The sequence below is a fragment of the Morchella sextelata genome (assembly GCF_020137385.1).
Source record: "Morchella sextelata strain SCLS chromosome Unknown scls_22, whole genome shotgun sequence".
Classification (NCBI taxonomy): domain Eukaryota; kingdom Fungi; phylum Ascomycota; class Pezizomycetes; order Pezizales; family Morchellaceae; genus Morchella; species Morchella sextelata.
Window position 1 is genome coordinate 349,142 of NW_025408637.1, and position 26,505 is coordinate 375,646.

At 44.9% G+C, this 26,505-nt stretch overlaps 5 protein-coding genes across 5 annotated transcripts; 4 read left to right on the forward strand and 1 right to left on the reverse strand.

The window, feature by feature from the left end:
• Window positions 1–15,030: 15,030 nt before the first annotated feature.
• On the forward strand, window positions 15,031–15,190 carry H6S33_007034 (uncharacterized protein; the record flags this gene model as incomplete). Its single annotated transcript, XM_044838667.1, has 1 exon — window positions 15,031–15,190. A coding segment is annotated over one exon (160 nt), but the record flags the coding sequence as incomplete, so codon positions are not given.
• A 309-nt stretch (window positions 15,191–15,499) lies between these two features.
• Window positions 15,500–15,856, reverse strand: H6S33_007035 (uncharacterized protein; the record flags this gene model as incomplete). The annotated part of the gene is made up of 1 exon (XM_044838668.1): window positions 15,500–15,856. The coding sequence occupies one exon, from the start codon at window positions 15,854–15,856 to the stop codon at window positions 15,500–15,502; it is 357 nt and encodes a 118-aa protein (XP_044689199.1).
• Window positions 15,857–16,705: 849 nt separating this feature from the next.
• Window positions 16,706–17,143, forward strand: H6S33_007036 (uncharacterized protein; the record flags this gene model as incomplete). Its single annotated transcript, XM_044838669.1, has 2 exons — window positions 16,706–16,790; window positions 16,851–17,143. The coding sequence occupies 2 exons, from the start codon at window positions 16,706–16,708 to the stop codon at window positions 17,141–17,143; spliced, it is 378 nt and encodes a 125-aa protein (XP_044689200.1).
• Window positions 17,144–21,201: 4,058 nt separating this feature from the next.
• On the forward strand, window positions 21,202–22,038 carry H6S33_007037 (uncharacterized protein; the record flags this gene model as incomplete). Its single annotated transcript, XM_044838670.1, has 2 exons — window positions 21,202–21,496; window positions 21,554–22,038. The coding sequence occupies 2 exons, from the start codon at window positions 21,202–21,204 to the stop codon at window positions 22,036–22,038; spliced, it is 780 nt and encodes a 259-aa protein (XP_044689201.1).
• A 1,036-nt stretch (window positions 22,039–23,074) lies between these two features.
• Window positions 23,075–25,007, forward strand: H6S33_007038 (uncharacterized protein; the record flags this gene model as incomplete). The annotated part of the gene is made up of 4 exons (XM_044838671.1): window positions 23,075–23,495; window positions 23,556–23,607; window positions 23,677–24,377; window positions 24,427–25,007. 4 exons carry the CDS (start codon window positions 23,075–23,077, stop codon window positions 25,005–25,007), a joined length of 1,755 nt encoding a protein of 584 aa, XP_044689202.1.
• Window positions 25,008–26,505: the final 1,498 nt, after the last annotated feature.

The following is a 26,505-nucleotide window of genomic DNA, read 5'->3' on the forward strand; positions in this document are numbered from 1 at the left end:
TTAGACCTGCTCTACGGCGCAAGTAAACGAATCAGTAAATGAATCCTGTAAATGAATCATGACGACGCAAGTAAATGTCACAAATTTACTATGTGTAAACAAATCATGAATGCGTGAGTTCAATACGTCCCTTTTGTTTACACATTAAAAACCGAACTAGTCTTTAAAAGGATATTCTAGGCGGTCAATTGTTTGATTGCCAAAAAAACAGCAAGAATAATTGCTAGCAGTGAGAGTTGAACCCACAAGCTCCAGAGACACTTGGTAGACTATATCACTTGCGTCAAATAACACAGAATAATTATGGGTTTATGCATGGATAACCGAAATATAGTGGAAATGTGCAAAGAAAATGCTACTTCAATGGGCAGTTCGGGTGAAATGAGTATAGAAAATGCTACTTTAATGTATTCCGAAATGTCACTCTGTAAATGCATCACTTGGTTCAGTAATGAATCACCTGTGTCATTTACTAACAGCACCTCGGATAAATGAATCAATTGATTCAATTACTCAATTCGCTTTAATGTATAATGCATCAATTGATTCATTTACATTGCTAGTAGAGCTGCTGTAATTCTGCCACACGTTTCATTTAATATTCTACAGTTGCACTCACCAATATAGAAATTCAGACTACTGAGGAATCACGACAGGGTATTCCTGTCTCATTTGGTGTTCCAGGAGTTAACTTGTACTCCCTTTTTGTCAGACGAATAAGGACTAGTTCTCTCTATATGGGCGGTTTTGGGGCCGTTGAGGAATCTACAATCACTACAGCAGAACTCAAATTGTCAATCTTAAAAGTCTGGTGATCAATTTCAAAATATCAATCTCTTAACTATCATACCTCAGTCTTTGGCCGAAGCTAAATAGTTCTCATTTATCGGGTGTAAGAATTTGCTCACCCTTATTATCTGTCTAGTCTCGTCAGAAGCCTTGATATTTTTAAAAGGGTTTCTCATATCATGCACCAGGTGTAGCGGAAGTGCTCCCAGAATTATACATTTGAATACTGCATTGGGTTCCTGGCCTGTCAAAATCTTCAGGAATCTCAGTTGATTATTGGAGAACCTGACGATGCAGGAGTAACACTCTCAAATTCTCAAGTCTTCAGACTTCCTTCCTCAGCCAGTACATAGTCAAGACTCTTACGAAATGACAAGTCTTGTGGCAGTCTAGATCTCTGGGATTACAGCAAGACTTTAAAAAATTGCTTCCTACCAACTGTCATTATCTTTCTTAAATGCAGAGGTTTCAAAAGTCCACAGTGTTAAATAGTCGGACTTATCTATAAGTAGTTGGTGCAGTCCAGTCTAAGTTATTCTGTTAATAGTTCAGTCCAGTCCATAGTTTGAATCAGACTGGTCTGACTATATATTTTGATAATCGTAATTTTTGTATTTTATAGCTTTACTCTTCATCAACTCCGAATCAATTTTAGTCAACACCACCCTTCACATCCCTTACAAGCTTCAAAATATCTCAATATCTACGATCAAAGCAATATGACAATATCATAGTACAGGATTTCCATAACAAAGAACTGGTTTTTGGTGAATGATGCGACAGTTGACAGAAATATTATCGACTGTATAACTTAGTGGTCGGACAAGTCCGAGTTTAAATAGTCAAGTCAGTCCAGTATGAGCGTGATGATATTTAGTACAGTCCAGTTCGAGGTAAAATTTGGACCAGTCCTGATTACTAAGACATCTGCTCAAATGATTGTCTAAATATAATCGATATGCATGATCATATGAGGATGTTCCCAAAACGCAATTTTAGCTCTGCGCTAGTTAGAGAGATTCCAGGGTTTGCGGTAAACTGCAAGGCCTGCAAAATGCAGAGCTTACTTGACAAATATACTGTGTGTTGAAAAGATGTCAAAACAGGGGAATACTTAGAATAAGGTCATTTGTATGATAGAACGATGCCATTCCATACAAATAATACCTATATTTATTATTTGTAGTTTCTTGTGATTTATCCTACGTATCAGTATAAGTGGACTATCAACTTCTATTAGTGCATTATATACGCCAAAAGTATGAAGGTGCTCGATATGCTTCCAGAAGCTCCTAACATTTACTCAACTACTCAACAGGAGTGCATTATGGATCATAACTCTGTTTCTACAAAATAATCTTGTCGCTTTAGAGCTTGAGATTCTGGCCCTAAAATCTCGGTCTGGTGCATAATGAGACAGAGATAATGGGAGAGTGTATTTGTCTCACTATGTTACGACACCATCATGTTGTTGGAACCGCTGGCTAATTCTCGGTATAGGCAATCGAGCAAACCCATGCAATCACTCTACTATGTACCATCTACAAATATGTACGCTCTCATTGCATACTTGTAACGGGGACTATGGGCGTAGGAACTATGAAGCCAAGGAATACAACCGAGGCGAAGACGTGGACGTAGGAGGTTCATGGACTATGGACTATGGGGCCGAAGGGTACACCTAAGGCAAGAACGGGGACTGTGGACTATGGACTATGGATGGTTGTACCTGGTCTAGTATACCGGGTAAACCCTATGACGTAACGTTAACCAAATAGTATTCGTGAAATAAATACAGAGGTTACATAAAGAGGAAAGAAAAGAAAAGAAAACAGAAGAAAGCTAAAACAACGCCCCTTTATATATCCAGACCTCAACCCATAATAACTCATCTTTCTCGCATAACAGAAACAGAAAGAACATAATAGAAACTCGCTTAACAAATCCCACACACACTGCATAATCCTTCCTTTACATACTCTGACACTTCGCATAACCGAAACATATAGCTGCCATTACAATACTTCCATAACAAAATTGACTTCGTCTAAATTATTATTTTCTGAATCCTTTACTTGTAACATATCTTTAAAACTAAATCTCGTTGACTTATTGAAAAGAACAGTATCAAAGGCTTGGAAACTGTGAGAGAATGATTGATGAGTGACAAATGAATGTTGGCGCATATACGTTATGCTACTGTTTTGATGCACCATTGACAATACCTCATGAAGAGAAATATGTGGCTCTATCCTTGTCAATCTGTATCATTATTCAGTCGATTTCCTTCTCTTCATCACAATATTAGAAGATGTGAGTACAAAGTTCCATGGAAAGTCCAAAGTCTTTGTTGATGGGTTTGACATTGAGCTGCGAAGAACTAAAAAGGCTAGCTATCGTTTCGACTCTTGACTGGAGGCCTGATCATGAGATTTGACCCCATTACTTCCAAGCGCTCCTGAACACCCAAATGGGCTCTTTTTTCAGACAGACTCCTTTGTAATAAAATTGAGGTGCAAAATTACTTTCTCTAGATTTCCCAGTCATGTAGCGATAATGGTATTCATGGTGGGGTAAATTCATTCTCTATGAGATTATATTTTTACTCTCATCAAAAACTGGGTAACGGCTCAGCGATCATTGGCAAATACTATTTGGCTCCATTTCTAACTACCGGCAACTAACGAAAATTCAATAATATCAAGCTCAAAAAACTCCGGCGTCGAAAACATAAGAACGTATTGATTTCGTAAAATACAAGTGTGCTTCATCACACGGTGATAATATACTGATTCGTACCCTGATATCATGAAGGCGAGTGTTGAACGTAGATCAGCATTATGAGACCTTAATAAACTAAAAAGATAAAAATAAAAACTTAGAATTTGAGTTATAGCTAGGTAGCATTAAAGTGTTGGTATTCATATCTGTCATGTCGAAGCGAAAGCTAAAAGCAAGTAATCATTAATGGATTATTATTAGCTAATGGGAGAAGAAGTATAGGCTAGCGGTCTATGATTGCCTGATCAAGTATTCAGCATCAAGAGTTCAAAGAATACGGAGAATATGACACCTCAAAATTACCAGAAATTATTCGAATAGAACCAAGCATAAAGCGGTTTCACAACCTCATCCTTTTTCTCTTAATATGTCAGAATGTATCATTTTCTACAAGGGGATCTAATACAAATAACCATCTTTGTTGCTAGGCCTTTTTATTGAATTTAGAAATTTCATTAATAGTTAAGTTATGGATAGGCAAATATCAGCGCTCAGTAAATGCATTAATAAGACAGTGATATTTTTTCTGTCGGAGATCCATCGATTGTTGGCCCAAGATATAATAAAGGATTCAAAGTGTATCACTGAAGATATTTCGAAAGTCATTTGTATAACTACTCCTCTGCGTAGTAATATTGTGCGTCCATGGTATATATTTAGGAGTTCCGTAAAAGTTTGTTTGTAATACATGGAGTAATGTTGGAGGACTCTATTTAAATATCAATGAATTAGCATAAACAGTAACCCAAACCCTTATCAAATAAAAGTATTTTAAAATAATACAGCAAAACCTGCTATAATTCCACCCTCACGTTGGCCAAACATTACTGAAAGTATCATGAGGATGTAATTTATAGAGAAGTATTTGTTAGCAAAATACAGATTCCGTTCCCTCCGAACACTAGAAGTTTGGTGGAATTATGATAGGTTTATCTCTACTACCAAGTGCTATGCTTCCCTTGTTGCCTACTTTGGCTACCATAAACGTCCCCGACCGTATTGCAAATTGTTTACTTCTAGCGCGATCAACAACATATACAGTGTGTGCATCTTAAATACCGAAAACATTGATTGATTGGACCGATTTGATATGAGTACCACAGGTGACCCAGGGTGGCAAATAGTGATATTTGGACTGATATGCGGCCAAGACATATAATTTGTATATAGAAAAGAAATCTGAAGAACACTCTTCTAGGTACTAAAAAATGGTGAAGATTTAGGTGAAAAAATTCGAAAAAATCTATCTAATATGGGATCACTCTCCCACCAGCAACAATCACTGCCTACAGTCTATAAGGCATACTCCTAATCAAACTATTTCGTTTATCTACACCAATATTATTCCAGGCATTTCTCAACATACTTTTTAGAACTTCTATGTTCTCTACTCGCCTAATTGTTTCAAGTATTTCAATCTCCATATACCCCAATAATACCTCGATTAAATTAAGGTCTGGTGATTGTGCAGGCCATGGTATGATATCCACCTCGTTGATCTCTCTGAATCTATTTACCTCCCCCTTATGCCTAGGAGCATTATCCTCTACTACTCGTGTCTACCCATACTCTTCACAGGTATCGTGCCAGAATGGAAGAAGGGGTGGGTCTAGTATCTCCTCTACGTAGACTCTAGACTTCATAGTAATACTAGGGGAGATGAAGAGTAGCTCAGTCTTTATTTCCCCGCAGAATAGACCCCAGACTATGACCCTACGGTACAGTTCTTTGAAAGTAGGCAATAAATCACCTACCCACGGGGGTAAACCGGGGTCAAATAGGATAATTATAGCCTCTTTTATGATTTCCTAATGAACTATCTCAGGATGAAGGTGAAGCTTATATGCCGGCTCAGGCTTCCTAATTTAGTTAGGGTAAATGATATTATCTCCAGACAGAGGTATGCTTATCCTTCACCCTCATAACATGGCTCTCTTCTAATAGCAGCTATATTCGACTTATAGTGTACTGAATAGGGTATATGGAATCTCAAATGAATATGCAGGTTCGACACATACTTATTTTTTAATTCTGCGAAACAATAAGTATTATTCCTTACTGAGGGTAAAGATAATTCATCCCTACCGGCATACTATTCTTTTGTAGTTATCTCCCATAAGGGATAAACAGGGCACAATTTTGGGACAGGTAAATTATACTTTCCAAATTGTACCTTAAGGATGACACTCTTCCTACCTGATTCCTAGGTCTCGTCAGTACAGTCTGATTTGTAAGCTTCTTCAGGTCTTCTGATTACCCAATGTTGATAGCCAAACTCAGCTGTATTGAAAGTTGATTCATCTGTCCAAACAGTCCTAAACCAATCCTCGTAGGTCTAGTTCAGTGTCTCCTGACACCACTGAACTCATTTCAGAAGATTCTGTTCCCTCACACCTCATCTAGTACAAGAGTTAGTAAGATATTTATATACAGAGAGAAGAGAAAACCTATTTCTTACGAAGGAGTCTCTTATGATATCCTATAAAGGCCATGACATTTCTAAGAGTCCTGGTAGAGCAAACATATACCATCTGCTGGATAATACCTTACAAGATAGACGTCTGGTTCTCTTATCTCTTTTAACAAACTCTCGTAGTGTCTCTTTCTCTGCTGCATTCAAAATAGGAGGTCTGCCTTGTCTGTTTCTATTGGTTGGTGTTCTACTTACCCTTGCCCTTCTATATATTCCCTGACAGGTACAATAATCTATTTCCATGATCCTTCCTATCTCTTTCCAGGTCTTGCCAGTGTCTCTTAAGGTGATGATCCTAACCCTCTCATCCCTCGTAGTCTCCCTGTTCCGGGTCTGGTCACCAAAGTGATTAGAACGCCTGCCTTTTTTCCTCATATCAAACTCTGAGCTGCAGCGTCGAACTGGGCTTCACGGGGTGTACCGGCGTCAAACGGGAGTTCGCAGGCACGAACAGGTAGTTCACCAGGACGAACAGGTGTTTGCGGGACGAACAGGGTGTCGAAACGGGTCTCACGGAGTCGAACGGGTACCTCACGGGTACCTCACTGGTCTCACGGGGTCGAACTGGTACTTCACGGCGTTAAAACGGGTCTCACTGCCTCGAACGGGTACTTCACAACCTTTTGACGTGGCAGTGGCGGTGTCCTGTCTTGGCCCAATATCAGCGAATCAGGTCTTGCATTTCCAGTCGACCAGTCACGACGGGTTCTTCACACTTACCGTGAATACCCTGTACATGTAGGTAGACGTGATCAGCATGGCTGGCCCAGTCGGGTTAGATATTCGCAATTAGGACTGTGACTCCGACTGCCGTCCCATGCTTTCAGTCCTATTTAAAATCGTGACCTAGGCTCAGTTCGTGTTTATTCCTCCTCGAGTTTCTTATTGCACACGCGCTAAGGAGTGAACTGTGCCTGCTCGACTGGAGATAAGTAGAGAATGAGCAGTTGAACGAAGCAAACATTAACATATCGGGTTCGGTAATAGAGCGTATTTACTAACCGTCATTTCTGACGATTGACACTTCGCCACTCCCCAAAGCGGGACCCACAAATGTGAAATACGTCGAAGGATACCAAATACACTTACAGGACACCATAGCAGTCATCATCCTGTTGTTGCGGCTTGCGCATTCCATATCTCTATGGAGGGGAAGTGTCAATTTTCAAAATTGACGGTTGCAAAAAATGACATTTAGTTAATACGCTCTAATGAGTTCGATTTGGACTGACCGCATAAGGATATTTTAGTTATGAGGTCGTGGAATTCAAACTTCAGAGCCAAAACTAGGCTAGAATTCTGGATTGTTATTAGACAAAGTCCAACTTATTATGCGTAATCAAATAGCTATTTTCTAAATCGACCTTTTTCAATACTTACGAGTGGAAGGCTAATATCAAATCAAAGAATTTTAACCTTAACCTAAGCCAGATTTCACCCTAACCCTGGTATCAACCTAACCCTGATTTTAACGTTCACTCCCATTCGAAAGATTCTCGGCTAGTGAATCTATTCATTATAATTATGAAATAATCAAATCACGAACAGCCAATTCGGAACGGTATCAAATATATGTTTAAGACGTTCTATATTTCATTAGACCGACGTTAAGCGCACGGTTGAATGGAATACTGGTAGCTCTATCCCGATCAGCGCCCTATACTTTCTACAAATCTTTACTTATCCTTTTATTTCTGTTAGCTTCACCGATTACCGTGTTGGTGAAATATTCACAGTTCCGAAGTAACGTCATCGGGCATGTCGAGGTTGGTCTTTTACCACAGCTACCCTGGTACGGGTTCACTATTAAGTAATCTGTCTTCCTTATTATATTTAACACTACTCTTTGGAGTTTCACCGGCTGAGGTTTGAGTTTGTTCAACGCCTTTCCTGCCTAAATGCACCTTTGGTCTAAGACGTTACCAGGCTCAACAGCCTTCCTTGTATCTCTACCCCTAGCTTCAGAACCTCGGCGTTCATCCTTTCCGACGTATCCCCTTACACTTATTCTTAGTAAAAACCCTGTGAAAAAGCCGTAGGAACGGGTATCGGGACTCGGGAGTGATGCAAGCTTAAAAGATTTGTCGGTCTATGAGATTCTTATGGAAAAAAAATTACTCATCTCTTTCCGGGCCAATAGAGGGGTAAACACTTCATATATAGCATTCCCGTAGCATTCCCGACTTTGATGTATACCTCAAATATATCAGATATTCCTACGCCGACCGCATATTTGAAATTATTCAGCAAAGACTGGCCTAGACTGAAGTCTCGTGCCTATTACTATACTAAGTCCTCTCTCTGTTGGCTGTTCGTGAACTATGAGTCGGTTCGAGATGATCGCACGTTAATTAACAATGGATAGTGACAGAGCAAGATACTAATCCAAGTGCCCGTTGCTGCTACGTTTCCCTTTCGCCCGCCTGTTCTGAAATCTATCAGCTCGCTTATTTCCAAAAATCTTGCGGCTTGCCAAGCGCCACGCGCTACAACCTTCAGCCGTTACTATTACATCATAGGATATCACTCGGTCTGCGATTCTGCCCGAATGAACAACCTTGCTGGACCAACCATTTCCTGTATGCGATGGATCGGACACAAAGGGGCCTGAGCCGATCGCAATCTTGGTAGACCGATTTCTGAGCCTGTTTTCAACGGGAGAAGGTGGTTGCGCAAGCTTATACATATATGAAATATCACTGGACCAATATCCGATCGCGTTTGAGAGATAGAAAAAGAACACATGCGCCTGCTGGGGTTTACCGGGTGAGATATTATCTTTGCGCACTCCCACTCCTCCAGGTTCCGAAGATCACGACGCATCTTTTTTTCAGAGTTTAATTACGGGTTCGCAATCATTCTCACAGGAGAGTAGAGCTTTCCTGCTGTAACTGACCCGACCATTGAACGAAAATGCGAGCCTTCCGTGACTCACGATCTGCAAAACAGAGTATTGTAGACTTCTTTGCACTGTTAAAGCGCATGTGGGTCATGAACTCTGCCTTTAACCAACAAGTCCATTGTTAGAATGTAAGACGAGAAGAGACTAGCCCAATTCTCGTCTCGTTCACCAACCTTTGCACAGCTCAATTGTCATGAGCCCCATACAACTGTGGTCTTGGCATCTTGGCGCTTAGATAGCGCAATGTTCTTAGGACTAGACCTTGTGCTATCGTCACGATAAAATTAAGTAATCTTCGTCTTTATGCCAAAGACAACGAAAATGCTCCAAAATTCGCCAAACATGGCGTTTGCCCATAACACAATAAAGCACCATCAGAACCCTAACCCTCACCTATTCGTGCCCCTGATATAAGATGTTTAAAAGGTCCCCGCCATTGGTTACTGAGAATAATTTTCTTAATTTTGAGCAATTCCCAGAATATAATGGAACGGATATTGCAAGTCGTGTTGGCTTACCCGACCCATTGCCGGTTGTGTAATTGCCCGAGCGGCCTATCTATTCAGCAAGCCTGTGCTCAAATCCGAAGGCGGATACCTGCAGAAACAAGAGCAGTAAGAGAATACAGAGTCCTATTCGGCCAGAATCTATTCATAACGCTATGCCTAGATGGTGTGCTCCAGATGGGCGTACACGGGGGCAGGATCATGGTTTCTCACTCGTGTGGCTAGTGGCATAGCGTGTGGTGGCTTGGCAAGACAATGTGTGTTTGCATGGCACACCAGTGAGAACTTCCAAATGATGATCTGACAGGCGTGATAAAAAGAGTGGATATGTATCAAGACCTCGCTATATAAAAGAGCGGTAAACGAAAGCCATATCTGGACTGGAAACTAAGCCGATGATCATGAATACAAATGATAACCTTTCAACACCACTCCCGACCCCCACCAAGACCGCTTTCACCGCCACTCACCCCCGCCTCGAGCTCAACCACACGGATTCTTCGCTTCATTCTTACAACTATCTCTCGGGCCATCATTGCAGCACACGTCCTTCCCATTCCACGGTCCTACACCACCCCGCCCGACCAGCAACCTTCTCACCCCAGAAGGGGCACAACATACCGCACTCAAACACCAACGATCTGACATCTCCCGAGACTCTGTCACCAATATATTCTATAGTATCTGGTCACACGCAAAGCAGTACTGCCCACGCTTGGTACATACCAAGCGTACACCTGCAACCGTTAGGGTCGCAATCACGTCTCCAGGGTGAAGTGACACGTAATATGTATCTTAATCATTACTTCTATTGATGGTTGTCTCGAGGGGATCGAGAAGACTTCCCCTCTTATTCTACTCTAGGGACATCTTGTCCTAATGACCTGTTGGCCTTTGCCAAAACTTCGTGCCTTCCTTACTCCATAAGCGCCTCTCAGCCACCACCTCAGCCACCGCGCCTAGTTACTTATCCTAACATACTACGCGCTTCGTGTTCTCACATATGACTACCACACAGGGTGTATTATCGCTAATAGGGGTAGGGGTGGCGATCGTGTGGTGGGCTGCCATGAGGAGGAGGGCGATGGCCTGGGGAGAAGGCATAGGGAATGCATGCTGAGCCTTGACTGCTGCTTGTAGATGGTGAATTGGAGGTATCGATGAGAGGACTATATAAGTAGATTTAGGAGGAGTGGTAAGAACGGATGGAGGGAAAGGATCTCTGTTTATACTATAATACTTGAAGTTGGGGCGAGCGGGGAAGGTTTGGCGAATGCGCTTTGTCTATTGTTGGGCTTTTGTATTCTGTGGTGGCGTATCCTCTCCATGCACTTCTGCTCGTATTCTCGTGTGCTTGATATATATCCATTCCCCGGTATTCAACATACCGTCCAATCTCGAGTTTTGGGGGGTTGCCAAGGCCACCTGCTAAAGTAGTCTTGGTTTATTCTGCTCTACTCGCGTCAGGGAAAAAGAACCAGAACATGCAAGTGAGAAAGCAGGGATTATTTGTATGGAGTGGCGCTGATCTGCCATACAAACTAGGCATTTGAATTTTCTGGTTCTTTATCCTAGACGGGAGTAGAGGGCACGATTAACTCCCGTCTATATGCCTCAGTAGTGGCGTCAAGTGGCGACTGCGGATTCGGTGGCTGTATCGATTCTATTTCCGAACTGGACACAACCATTGAGCTTTTCAAAAGTGCAACTCCCAGGAGATGGCAAGACGCGCTTTAACGCTACTGCGGGGAAGCCGCAGTAGTTTGTTACTTATCTGGCCGATGGAAGAGAGCTAGTAGACGCCGCAGAGCTATTGTCGGTAGATAAGGGAGTTGAGGAAAGTATACATATCGGTCATGATACGCACGAGACCGTTTTACTCTTGTGGATGTCCTTGCCTTCTGTGAGGGCCAAAAATACTGTTTCTATTTCCATGAAAAGCTTCGAAATCACAGTAGGCGCGACTCCCGAAGCCAAGCCAAAGCTACAGCCCTCTATAATCCTCCCACTGTTAGGTGGCGTGCTGGTCCTCACCAGAGTATATTATCGAGTGAGCTAGCCCATATTGGGGCGGGGGTAGCAACCCTTCGGAGGGGGCAGCACTACGCGGACAGCCCGAGGAACGCTTTCTATGGCACAAAGAAAATAATTACGATGCGGTAGGTGGGTCTATCAGCTCGCTCCCGCTCGGGTGCCGTGAAGTCCGTAACCGAGCCCGGCGGTGAATCATTGTTTATCACTCGGTCTCTCCTGGCTTAACCTTTCAGATCCTTTTTTTTTTTCCTTTTTGTTTAATTCATTAATTGTATGACAGCTCTGAAGATACGGCTTTGGGTGCCGGGATGGATCCGTTATTATGAAGGGCCCTGGCTTCGGTGTGATACTGCGGGCTTGACTGCTTAATGTTCCGCGCGGATATCTGACAACATCTATAAGGAATCGGTGGGATTTGCAACCCATTAGCTTACCCAAGGCCAATGCAGGACTTGACTATCCAGCTTACGTAAACAACCAGCACCCCTGGGATATATGAAAATATCCCGAAGACCTACTCCATACACACTCTGAGTTTCTTACCCGAGCATGTGCGGACTGTCTCGTGGACACCTCCACCCCCATGCCCTCTTTTCCCCGCCCGCGCCGTATCATCCCGCGGAGCCCCTTCCCTTCCTCAGGTTACTTGGTAAGAATACTCCCTCGAGACCAAATGCACGTTTCTTCAAAGGTAAAGCTTACTCAGACTCGACCCTCCCGCTCCATCCAGACGCTGCTTACGGGGGTCCCCTAACAATCCCCGCATTCGTCGACAAGGCAACATCGCGCTCACTTAGATCTCTAGCGCGGATGGGTTGGTGTAGGAAAACAGCGCAACACATTTGTCGTGGCTTCTAGATGACTGTGTTTCGAGTATTTGGTGAACCGGAGGTGTCCTCTGTACGTAGGCGGTGGATGGTTGTTTGCCAGGACTACTGCTACAGAGGCCTTGGCATTATATGCGGTAACCGAATCAACCAAGGGTCGAGTGATTATCCATGCCTGCAAGGAAACAGTGAAAAAAAAGAGATATAGGTCAGTCGATCTATAACTCCACCGAGAAGTGCCCTTCCACCCATCATTGGAGTCGGGCCGTCTCAACCCGGTTAACATGATTTGTCCGGGTACGCGCAGCGGTCTAGCAGCTTCGCACCCCCGGACGTTCTGTACTAGATGCGATACTAGTACATCATTTGATGTGTTCGGATACACGCTCCGTAGTCGAATACATGACGTGCCTAATTAAGTAATGTGAGAAAGTAAAAGCAGGGAGTACAATCCTCCCAGGTAAGAATGAAATAACGTCGTTGTCTTCCTCGTTGTGTTCAGGCTGGCACTCTGGATTGCCGGGCGCAGTGGCAAGGGTCGGTGGAAGTAGGGGCCAGAGATATTGACGATATATCCAGAAACGTATGGGACTAGACTATACATCCGATGAAAGCATTAGAGGCATTGTATTGTTCTCCCAAAAGCTCTGCACAACGGCACCCGACATATTCAGTGTCTTGGCAACAATCTCCCCGCTCCACCGAACCTAACCTCTGACTCTCTCGCCGCCATCAAGCCCCACCACCTCCCCATCATCATCATCTTCCGCCAATGGTTCACCAGCAGCGGCACGTCCAACACCAACACTCGTTACCCCCAAATTCACACAGCATCACAAACCATCACTCGCCTACCAAACCGATGCTGCACGCCAAGACATGTGCGCTCGCACACCGTGCGGTTCCGCACTGCTAGGTCGGGTGCGAAATCGCACGTACGGCAGCCTGGTGCCATGGCCATACATATGGAGGAACCCTTCGCACCCACCAGTGGCGCAAGAGAGACTCTACACCCTCAACACCGACCCTCCTCACGAGACCCACAAGCCACAGCACACCGTGCGAGAGAAAGTCGGTAAGTCAAACAACCAACACGAGCCCATCAGCACCAGCCATCGTTAGGCCACTAGACTGGGCGATACAGCATGATCCAGCCCACCATGGTGTTAGTACCCAAACATCGGCAAACTCAACCTCCTTGTGGCATTCGCGGAGGGTTAGGGTTTTTTTGTTGCTAGCTCGATGGATATTTCTAGCTGCTCTCGGAGAGGATGATCTTCGTTTAAATCTACCCATCGCCCGAGGAGACCTGGAACGCCTCAAACCAACATATCCTCCGCCTAGTGACCGTTGCAACTTGAGACCAAGTCCGCCCAGCTCCCCTCAGCTTCTACCAAACCAAGCTGGAAGCTGCTTAGCCACACCCCCATTATCACCGCCCCCACCCTCCCCACCACTCCGCGCTCACTCGCCCCCGACCAAGGACGTCCGGCCCTCGACTCCCCGCCTGCTCAGACCAACACATCCAGCACACCAGAAAGCCATACACTCACCGATTTGATCCTCCCCCGTAGGCGAGTCCGTATTAAATATCAACCTATCGCCCAGTCCCCAGAGCTCACTCCCCAAAATGGACTCACCAAATGTGGAGATCACCCGCTAACACCCTTTAGTAGATAGAGAACAACTACTTAAAGGAACGTAGTAGCATAGAATTACGTCTCTCATCATCACAGGTGGAACTAATCATCTTACAACCTCGCGTATTGCTTCACAAAACGCACCCCTTAAACACGCGAAGGACATATAATTTAGTTTCCGGAGCCACTGTAACTTCGGGACCGCGCTACACTGGCAGAAGGGTTTAACAGGGTCTTGGAGGGGTGCTGCTCAGGGTTTCCAACGGTTGTGACCAGTTCTTATTTTCAGCGAAACTGAACTGAACTTAACTGAACGGAATAAAATGGCCCACAACTGAACCGACCGAATAAGAACTGGTTTATAGTGCAGAACCGTTCTGAGGTCTTGGCGGCAGTCTAGCACATCAAAGGTGTTGCTGGTCATGTCATCAGAGGACACGCAAAAAGACATGTAGCTATCGAACGTGACAAAGAACAACATGGCAGAAGGACATCAGTATTTATAGTGATAGAATAGGCGATCACTTGAATAGAATCATCATCCTACTCTCGCTGCACAATCATCTATCATTCTGATCCACTTTGAAGAACTCGGGCCGCAGTGTTCAGGGTTAGGGTTGCTTCTAAACAGCGTGTTCGTACTTTGTGTGAGGAGTTCCAACTGCATACAAAACCGGTTTTGCCCAAGCCAGAACTGAATTGAACCAAATACTGAGGAGACAAGACTAAACTGAACTGTTTTGTTAAACGGTTCTAAAAAACCGGTTTGAACTCATAAACCGAAGAACCGTTGGAAACACTGTAATAATACGGGGTGTGGTGAGCTGCCTAGAATATTCAGAAACTAACAAATAACAGGAGCCCGGTGCTACCAATTGCGACGGGAATAGATCAGTGATTTGGAATCAAGTGAAAGACTTGGAGCACACTGAGGAGCACACTGACGGTACTTGTAAATATATTATCCCAACGCGAGAGTGGTCCCCGAGGTCTTGTAAAATGAAGAAAAGAGAAGGTAAGAAAAGATATGCTATCACGTTCGCGAATCCCTGATAAATAACACACTCCCCACTGCCAGCCCTGCTCCTCTTGGGCTTCCACCGCCCCGAACATCACCAAAGCGTCCAACTCACACCCAAGCGACTCGCAAAGCAAGAGAAATTCAGAAGACAATGAAAACAGAAGAGAAGGTCAAGGACACAGTCCCCTCAAACTCTAACATCCCACTCAACAAATAGAAAGATGAGATGCTTTACAAAATAACAAAGCAAAATCTCAAAAAACCAATCCATACAGAAGAAACTACTTCAACATCCTGCAGTTACAATTCGCTGCAGTGGGTCGATGGACCAACTAAACAACTCACAAAATAGCCGGGAAGAAAGGCAAAACAATCCAAAAGAGAAAGAGTAGCAATGATGACCGATGAACTTTGGCCTTCCCCTCCACAAGATTGTCGTGGAACCTTGACATAATTCCTGCTTGATCCATCGCTCCTGAGAGAAATATTAAAATCCACATCAAGAAAACATAGTTCTAACTCACCTTCAGGAATGTCGATTAGATCGAAGAACAATTGTTGCCCCCTCAGTGGTCAGCTTCTTCCTAAATTCCTTAGCTTCTTCGGTTGTTGCTAGCCTTACTGAAATCGACGTTTCCGGCAATAGAAGGGCTCTGAATATATAGAGGAGACGGTTATCCAGTGTGATCCAGCCTTGATCACGGAATTCCACTACACGAAGGGGGTCATATGTAGCAATCACCGCTCTCCGCTGATCATTGGTTAGGCTCCTCAGCGCCTCGATTGCTATTCGGATGTCCTGGCCGTTACCGAACGACCCTGAAACCGAGTCCTGCGACCAGCCAATTAGGCCCACCGGCAAACACATGTCACGATCAGACATGGATGCGTGCTTTTGAGGAGATGGATATCTTTAGGTCTATTCCCTTTGAAGCTGTTTGGGGAGATCGTGCTATTAGGATTTGCTTAATTTGAAGCTGTTTGAGACGGTGGTGGTCTCAAGCTATGCTCACTTTGTGCTATAATAAAGGTGGGATGACTAAGCACCCTTTTTGATGGGATACACGGTATGACCAATCTAGTTCTAAAACGGCCCTCCTCATCTTTAATGCAATGATAGGTATCGAAGATATGACTAAATTCAATCAAACAAAAAAAACCAAAAACAAAGGATATGACTAGATGGAAGAAGGAACGCGGGGAATGGAGAGCGGGGAAAGTAGAGCTCATGGTTGTCAGCCTGCAGGCGCACCTTTTTATTCTGGCCTATCAAATTACAAAAAATAGCTCTGAACTGTTTTAGCGTCGGGACCCATATTTCTGTGGCGTACTGCGGCAATATGTGGCTTCTGCGTGAAAAAATGGTGCGCGGAGGGTTGACAACCATACGGGACTTGGATTCTCGCGCCGTAGGGGGTATGGGAGGGGAAGGGTGGGAAAGGAAGCAAACCTATTGGAAAACTCTGGATCCCTCGCCTGCCAGCCTTATGCGCGCCATTGCTCCACGACCTCACTCTACCTCCCCCCCCCCTACAACCCCTCACATCCTACATCTCTACTACCTCCCTTCCTGACTTCACAATCCTCTCGAAAAAATCGAGACAAGTCCTGGCCGGATTGACCATCGCGGATAGGACCATTCCTTGACACCCCGAACGCATCGTACAATATAAGCCAATTCTTCGACCTGTATAAAGCATATCTCGACCTACTTCCACAGCTATCACGCACTATGAAATATGTGTGTGGCATTGATGTCGTTTACGGCGATAGTTCGAACGCAATAGATGGAGAAGATATCAATAAAGGCTTTGGCGGTGAGCTCATCACCAGGTCTTCACATCTTACCCCAACACCGATACTCATTTTATATCAAGGTCAATACGTCTACCTCGTCCCAAGATACACGACACACCGTAACAAAGCCGCAAGTGGTTTCTCCCTCTACACCTCGTACATTGAGGACTGGTGTGCGAATGATATATCGAAGGGGGATGGATTGGAAACTTTTCGCTATATCAATACTCACTACTATTTGAACAATAGTAACATGAGGGTAGTCGGTTCGGTGTATCTCAGAGAGAAGGAGATGGGCGATGGGAACACTGACGATCTCAATAAAGATAGGGGAGGCAGGTATTTGTTTCTTTGCTGGAAATATGCGGAGTAGAGTTGGAGACTTGGTAAATAACGAGCAAGATTTGTCGAGAAAAATCTATTGAGTAACGAGATCAGAGTCAGTACTCACATGTTAGATCTAGGTTATTGATGAGATAGGTAGCGATCGCACTGTTCGGTCTTCAGGTATCCGGAAGGTTTATTGATATAACCTATAGTAATAAACGTAACTGATCTATTTCATCTTCTATTACAAAGTGCGTGAAAACTCTCTTCCTCATATCGCACCGTACTCCCTTGCTAGAAATCTCCGTGGGATAAAGAAACAAAGAAAGAAAGCAACTGCGCTGTCATCAAACGAACATTACAACAAAACATAAATCAACACTTTGCAGCATTGTATAGTTGTAGGCCAGTCGTGAGCGTCAGGCGCAGCATCGCAACGGTTTCGACCCGCCGCGCGCGCTCACAAACCATCACTCGCGCCATCACTCGCACCACCACAGCAGCCCCAATTGATCCTTTGGAGAGCTGGTTTCTTGTATAGTTGTTAAATAGTAGATAAATAAAAATAATTTGACATTTAATATCTTGTGTACTAACCCCTTGCCTTTATAACTGCCTCAATCCTCCTAGGCTTGCTTTCAACCAGCCTACCAAATAACTCATCAGGTAACAGTTCCCAGCAATGAATAAGAGCTTCCTCCATGAGGGGCTTAATGACTTTGGATGATCTAGTATCATGCACTAAATGGGGATAGTGTTGATGGTAGAGCCTCTTAAGGTGTACCGAAACATGCTCAATGGGGTTTAAATCGGGTGAATAGGCATGCCAGTCCTCAAGAACAGCTACCCCATCCTCCTCCAACCATTGAGTTGTAAGGCTGAAAATGTGTATCCTAGCATTATCATGCATGAAAATTGGTCTGATACCCTTCTCCCATAGCTCTCTCAAAAAATCCAGGAGAGAAAACTTAAGAGTTCTAACATATGCCTCTGCATTTGTCCTCCCCTCTTCGCCCATCATAATTCTGTTACAGGTCTCCTTCAATTCCCCAAAAAAGCATGCCCATATCACATTTGATACCCCTCCAGACTTTCTAGCACCTTTAACATGCTCGGGAAGCCATTTTTGCTTTGCAATTCTGAATGCTCAAGAGACATATGGATCTGCATATTTCCCAACACTGCACTCATCGCTCCACATCACCCTCCTCCACCTTCTTATATCCGAATCTCTATATCTAATACACCACTATAGCCTCTTTTTTGCATCATATGGGATCAATTTGTGTCTCTCATCCATGATGTGTTTTTGAATATCAAATGTAGCTAGCCTCCTCTTGATTGTTCTAGATGAAATTTAGACTGCGAATTCCTGTCGGAGTTGCTCATAAGAGATTTCCCTCTCATATCTACTGCAGATGAGAAGCTATCTATCATCTCTAACAGTAGTTATTTTGGGTCTCCCATGCCTGAGTGTGGATTTAATTTGACCAGTCTTCTCATACCTTGCTATGGAACTGGCAAGGATTGACTTTGGTACTTTGAGGAGCTTCGTAATCAGTGAATAAGAGATCCCATCACGCTTAATTCCAATTCCCTGCCAAAGCAGCACCTCTGGCCACTCCCTCCTATCTGTTCTGCGGTCTTTGGTAGGCATAGTTGTCATGGTTGTCGATGCGCGATTTTGTGCGACGTCGTCGCGGCCCTCTCGGGTTGTGAAAAATTTGGTTGCGCGTGTCCACCCTTTACGCCTGACGATCACTTCTGGCATCGAATAGCGTATCATGAGTACGCACATGTTGCTCGTATATTCGTTTGCATATTGAATGCATTAGGGAGGAACAGCTCCTTGCTCTGAGAGCAACTATTCTAGCTCTAGAGTAGGTAGTGTATTTATATCGCACTATAGATTTCTACCACCCCGAGGAGTGAATCAATTAGTACATTATCGCACGATGCAACGAAACAAAAGCGTATAGTGAAACACATCTTGTGCGGTTAGTATAAGTACATGTTGCTTACATCTCTGTATATTATATACTTGCAATTGTCAAAACAATAGGTTTCATTTTTCAAAAGAGTATATGGTCAATTAAGGCTAATTATTGAGCCGCGATTCTCATTCGGACGGTCAGAGCTTCACTTGGGTGTGATCTATAACGGGTATTAGATTTCCATATTTTGTTTCCTGTTATCCGTAATAAATTAGTCTTCCTCTAATTTCTTGTCTTGATCAATATACTCGAGCAGCCGGTTTGAAGCCGCCCAAATATCGGACACATTACCTTTTTTATCTGAGTGCTTCAATCTGGTTGTGAGGGTAGGTATATTCCCCCTAAACCTCTCCCTTCCAGAATGAATTATAGCATTTTAACTTGCAGTAATTTACTTTCTGGCAGACTACAGAAGAATTTATGTCAACTGCTACTGTACCATTTCATTTTTGCTTTACCCCACCCCCGCAATCGGTGGACTATTCTAATCAGCTAGGTATAAGTTACCTTCGGTGGGATCGGTACGGACAAAATACTTGTCATCTAGGAATATTCGAGTGCTACGAAGCAACGGCTTTAAGACTTCTTAAGTTTGATAGCTATTTGGTGAGGTGAAGTCATTGCGACTCTTCTATAACAGGAAGAATAGACCCGCTAGACACAAGAAAGAATTCGTCAAGTATACCCAAAAATCCCGTGGCATGAGTGACTAACTATGACTAGAGAGGTTGGTACAGCGTGAAACGGAGTAACTCGCACAAAATATCAGTTCCAGTGTCTGTAGAGCTCATAAGAGTATTTTTATTTCAGATATGGCTACTTGGCCATGAGACAACGACGATAAAAGGCTAACCGTCGTGAGCCTAGCTCCGCCAAGGATCTGACTAAGCAGGGCTGCCACGGCGGAACATCAGATAAGGAACGGTTACAGCCGGCTTGGCACTAGGTTGACAACCTCAGGAACGGTCGCGATAGAAGTTTTTTTTGAACATAATTCGCTTTAGAGGGTATTTGATCTGTTGATCTCACGCCCAAATTCTGATCTCGTTATTGTATGTACATATATGTGTAAATATCTACAGGGCCAGATACTGGGAATCAAAATAGCCTGGCATAGGCTGGTTGCGACCGATGTTTCATTGGGCAAACGCTGCGGCTCCAAAGTGCCAACTCACCAAGACTACTCTCGGGGAGGTATAGCGAGCCGCACTCAACGCAGAGCCTTTGTCAATATAGGTTACGGGAGCTCGAGAATGGCAGATCCTCTCTCAGTTCTTGCGTCTGTTACTGGTGTTATTGCAGTTGGACTACATGTCGCGCATGTCCTGACAAAAAGTATAGAAGACATCCGATCTGTGCCGGAAACAATTAGCTCTCTCAGTCGAGAGCTTGAAGCACTCTGCAAAGCATTAGGATATCTCGAGGGTATACTCAACGATCATGATGCCTCCACCGAACCCCTCTTCCCGGTAGATGATCTGAAACAGGTCTTGGATAGTATAATGATAGACTTCAAGACACTATGAGAAATAGTTGGCAATTATAGGGAAAGACCGGATGATGGCTCATTGAGCCGTTTGTGGAAGCAATATCGATATGGACCTCAGGAGGAACTTATCTCTCACATAAGACACAACATCGGAGCTTACAAGTCGTCAGTAAATATTACGATAGCTGCTGCAAATATGTAGGTGCTTTGCTTATAAGTATTAAGTGTACCAACTTATTCTCTTCTAGGATTATCGCAAAGTCAACGTCTGGCAAGGCCGGGGACGTTCTCGCACACCTCGAACATGTGAAAAGTGAGTTCGCAGCCTGTAACAGTTCGATATGCCAATTACATGCGATTGTATCTTCGGCTACCACACACGTATCGTCCACAGGATCACCGGCCGTGAACAGGGTGCGCCCTACGACCAGGCATGATACCTCCGTCCAAACCACCTTCGGTAGCGCGATATCCGCATATATAAATGACAACGATGGTGTATCCCTCAGTAGTAAGGCCTTCAGGAGGAGCATAAGTTCTACCTGGCGTGCCTTAACATCCAAGGATAGGTCGAGATCGAGAGAAAGCCTTATCTCCTATCGTGCAGGATCTATTATCGATATGTACTGTGAGAGTGTTGCGTCCATGTGCCAGGAAACGCTCGACACGATGGACAAGTCATTAGAAGCACAACCAAAAGTTGGAGAATCATGGGAGAAAGCGGGGACCGATCAATCATTGCCTCTTGAAATTGGTGACGATGGTCAATCTTCAAACTCATCGGTGAGGCCTAGTAGTGAAGGCCCTATTTCCATCGGAGCAATTCTGGCCCCGGACCCACTTTTCAAAATGCTGGGAGCGTCCACTCCAGCGGAGATTCCGGCAGAGCAAGCGACTAGCTCGCGGATAGTATCGGGTTTGTCTCACGAAACCTACAAAGCATACAGGTTCTTTCTCTGACATGTTATTGCAGAACCAGTGCGGATTTTAAACCTTCAACCTTCCGCGGCCGGCGAGCAAGCTATGGCAACACGGTGCAGTCATCCGGTGTGTTCGGCCATCGAAATCATAAGTGCATCATGGATGCTCAGACACGAAAAGCTTATATCCGATATCAATAACGTGCTGCACCGTCAGGAAAACAGAAAGCTAAACGATGACAATATTATTGAAGATTTAATTGAGCTGGATAGAAACGCTCACCGAGTAGAAGTAGAGAGCGATCTTTTCACCTGGGTGCGTGGAGAGTTGCTAGCCCGACCAAGCAAAGCTGGCGAGAGTGCAGAAGATGACTTTGTACGATTCAAGATCTACGTCATGAAAGTGGACGCAGGACAGCAGCAACAGCGAGAGCTTGAACTTCGGCAATGGATCCATAAGAGAATACTGGGCCATGCAGGTTTACCCGAAGATGTACTTAATATTCCAGGCAGCGGGAGCTTAGAGAAGATGCAATAACGGGTGTGCTGATGTATTTAAGGAGAGGGGCGTCAATCTTCGAATTTCGCTAGTTGACTTGAGCTCCTACATAACGTATTTCATCGTGTATCCGTTTTCATTGTGTAACCGACTGCGACCTGAAAGAAGTAAAAATATCATTGCCTCAAAGTTGCAAGTGGCGACTACTACCCCTCAGAAAATACTTTCTAATTGCATTGTTTACACAAATAGGTGAAGTCTGATCTTGACTATTATAATTTACCACATCAGGTTCAGAATCCTCCCATAGTTCTTCTGTCTTGTCCTCCTCACTAACAGGGTCCTCCACTCTCAGAGGCTTTCAGCGCACGGTTCTTTACTGAGCGGGCTCGGCGGGCTTCACAGGCTTGACGCGGAAGCACCCACTGCCTTTGCAGCTTCTTTTGATGCAGCTTTGGCGATCTTAAGTTCTAGGGCCTCAGCCTTCTTTGTGCGTTTATCTTTTACTTTTCTACCTTGACCCTTTCCTCCTCTTCCGCCTGTTTGCACAACCTAATGACATCTTCTGTAGTTAACATCAACGCTTTAGACAAAATATTTCTACTATTTGCTTTTTCAGAATTAGCAGAAGCTTTATGCTTCTTGCGCAGGTAATCAAGCTCTTACTATAATACTACTACCTGAGTCCCTACCCCAACTCCCTACACATGTGCGTAACCCTAGCCCTACTACCTACCAGCATTGGTCCAGCAACCTGCCTTCGGTTACATAACTATTACTAAGGCCAGTGGAAAAAAACAAAACGATCGGTTTTGGCTGTCCACTACTGCACATCGAAAGGTAAACCCGTACTCTGTTCTAACAGAATCAACACCTACCACAATCCCTCCCGACATTCAACGATCAGAAAAAGCCTGGGTAAGAGACAGAATTCTCTCGCTTTCTGGTCCGGGGGTTCTGTTGCCGAGAAGTACCTGGGTTAAGGGTAATCGCGGCTGAGCACAGGACATTTTGGCAAGCGGGGTCTAAGCTAGAAAATAGTTAGTCATCGAGCGTCTTACGGGCATACTCTACTATGCCTGATGACGGCGTAGTATTTACGCTACTCCTGCCCGTTATCACCGAGGTTTCCGAAATATTGAAGACATTCATATCTTCACAGGATGCCCCAGTTATTCTCCAAGAAATGCTCGATGAAGTCCGTGTATTCCAGCACCTCCTGCAGGACCTAAGCCCGGAGAGCGTCGGTACCTCCCATGCCTCGCAGTTATACCTAGACAACATTCTGTACACTTCCTTGTATATTTCTCTTAGCCTGTGGTGTTTCCTGTGGACCTTTTCGCGGTTGGGGGGGAGTCTTGATCGCGTCGTGGTGCGGAAGGAAGTAGGACAATCGAGCGGGGCGTTGGTAGAGGGCAACCTTGCTCAACTGCTCGAGCATATTAAGCAGCAAAAGGAGGCCCTGGTACTAGTTGTAACTATAGTGTCGAGATATGGTAGATATTTCCCTTTTTCTCTGCGAAAGGCTGAGATCAATGAACTCACATAGACAATAGCAAGGACTTTGCAGAAGCAGAAGTCGCAACTCGTGCTTTGGGGCGTCTTTTGGTAAGCCTCGTGGATCCAGAATCCAGATCAAGAACCGGAATGGTTTCGCCTGCCTCTTATGGCGCCAAGGTCTGCCGCATTCACACAAAACCACTTCCCTGAAGCCATCGACCTTTCATTAGAGACAAGTAGAACCACGCACAAAGAACTTCTGGCCATCCTTCTACAATATGCCACTATTGTGCGCAAGACTCTACGTATGTTGTTTTACGGCGCAAGGGCCCAAATGGCTCCCCCGTCGATCGTGAGATTTATACTTCCCGAGGTTCAAAAGCTACGTCGTGCCTTCAAGAAGCTTTACCTTTCTTGCCACAGTGCTACCTGCGTTGCATTCCAATCAAAAATTACCCAGGTTGATAAGAATCATCGCGATCTCTTCATCCTATCCAGTTGTGGTGTTACCCTATCATATGCGATTGTCCTCTTGCGTCAATTGCCCGAGCTCAATACACACCAAATCGCATACCGGACAGTACTGGGGTGGCGAACAGTACTCAAGTGGCGAACAGTCAGCCAGGGTCTATCCGATGTTCTGGTTCGTATAGAGAATGATACTGCGCGAATCATGGGGGTGACTGCATCATACGCCCAAAGCGACATCAATTCGTCTGACCCACAGCTGCATGGCTTTCCCCTACTTATTGCGGTAGCCGGAGGAGATGTGACAAAGGTTCAGACCCTTCCTAGTCATGGGGCCGAAATCAATCAATGCCATCCTATGTCCGGGGACTACGCATTACAGATTGCTACCACCAATGGATCTGAGGATGGTTGATACGCTTTTAGGTCATGGGGCAGTAACATACAAGTGTCACCCAGTGACTGGCGACTTCATTGTTAAGAGCGCCATCATCGGGGGAAATGCGGGAGTTATTACTAGGCTTCATGAAACCGAGTCCAGCTTAATCAGCATAGACAGTGAACTCAATGCTTTGAGCTTCGCCATCGAGCTAAACAAAGAGTCCATTGTGGACCTATTTCTCGATACGTCTCTGGTTGGAAGAGGCGAAGTTGATCAGACCCAGTTAATCGCCGCTTTACATCACGCAATCCTTTACCAGCATGAAAACATTATCGCCAACGTACTAAAACGAGGTGCTTTGCCGGACGAGACCGCAATTCGCTTAGCCGGCAGAACCGGGAAGGCCGATATCCTCAAGCTTCTGGCAGGGGATGACCGGGAGACGACTAATCCTCCGTCTGGGGAAGAAACGCTACCACGCATCGGAGTCGAGTGTGGGGATATCAAAGCCGTGCGGGAGCTGGTTGGTGCGGGCGCCGATATCAATGAAACGACATCCGATGGAGAAACCTCGGAAGCTCTGGCCCGTCGTGGTAAACACAAGGAGATTCAGATCTCCTCCGAGAGGGGACTACGGGTGAGTGATACGTCTTCATAGGGAATGGGTGGAAAAGGGTGCGGAGAGCTTGGATGATATGCTGCTCGTGAATTGAAGGAGATAATTTTCAATGTTTCAGGGTAGGAAGGTTGACTGTATCGTTGGTAGTGTGTGACAGAAGTGTTTATCGAAATAGACGTAGTGTGGTCGACCAGTTTGATCGAGTCGATCTTTGCTATTGGCTCGAGCGGCTCGTCCGTTTATCAGTCTTGCTCTGATCGACTCGTGAAATCACTTCTGCTCGGAGAAACTCGAGTTTTCCAAATTCCAATAGATATAACTTAAATATTCAATAGGAAAAATTGCTTTTCATATGTCTATATGTGCACGAACTAAATATGATTAAAAAGCTGGAGCAACCCGAGTCGATTTTGATAAATTGCTCGGGAGAGCTCAGCTCGTGACTCCTCTTGCTCGACTGTACTCGAGGATAAAGCTCGAGCTGTGAACTCAAGCGGACTCGGCTCGTCGACCACACTAAATAGACGGATCTTTTTATTCTAAAGCGACCTATATATTGACTACTAGTCGGACCTTCCTGCTGGCACTGGATCTTCCCGAGGGTAGGGCATGTCCACGTAGTCTTTTCGCAGGTCAAGATCCCGGCCCAAAGCGGCCGCGGGTCGACAGCCCACATCACCGTGTATGAAGCATACGGTCACTCAACCGTGTTCTCGTTTGAGCGGCGCTTGTAATTAAGACTTCTAATCCTCCACCTCTCCCCCGACTCATTACCAAAGATAACCCCCCCCCCCCCCCCCCGAGTATGGCAGGCTCTAGGCCCATCGAACCTCATGCCTGAAGTTTAATGGGGTCTCGAGAGTATAACCCTAACCCTGTCCCATACCGTGGCTTGGCGTCATTCGGGAACTGTTATTTTTACGATAGCGGCGTTTCAATACTGCATCTAGAGTACAAGCAATACTGATGGAGCACGTGGGACATTCATGGAAAAGGATCCCTGGAAATCTTTGTAGCAAGTGAGAAAGTTTTAGGATAGCCGCGTACTTGGGAGACTGCTCATAGAAACGGTTTCGGTAGCTAAATTCGTATTTGCTTATGGTAGATAGAGTAGTAGGTGATATAGTAACCGATCAAGTCCCGTTTTCATAAAACTGGTCTTGAAAATGAAAACACACTGCAACAGAGCCACAGTCCATGACCCGCACCACACATCAAACCAATTCAAATCTAACATACCCTACCATCCTCTCCCCCCCGCCCACAATCCCGAATTAGCGCACCCACAGCCGAGGGGCCGGATGGAACCCTTCCGGCACGTGGCTAGAGCTGATCACTGGCAGTCCGCATGCAGATTGCACGTTCCAGCGCCGTGGTTCTGGGTCCTCGCTTACATACGTCCGGGAATTGCCGCTGATCGCTGCGCAAAAACATGTCAGTTGCAGACTCAGGAACTAAACTTGGCTGGCATGGGAGCCGGGGTCTCGGGAAGCTGCACGACCGTGTTCCGGCGGATCTGGTCTTGGCGCTAAACCCG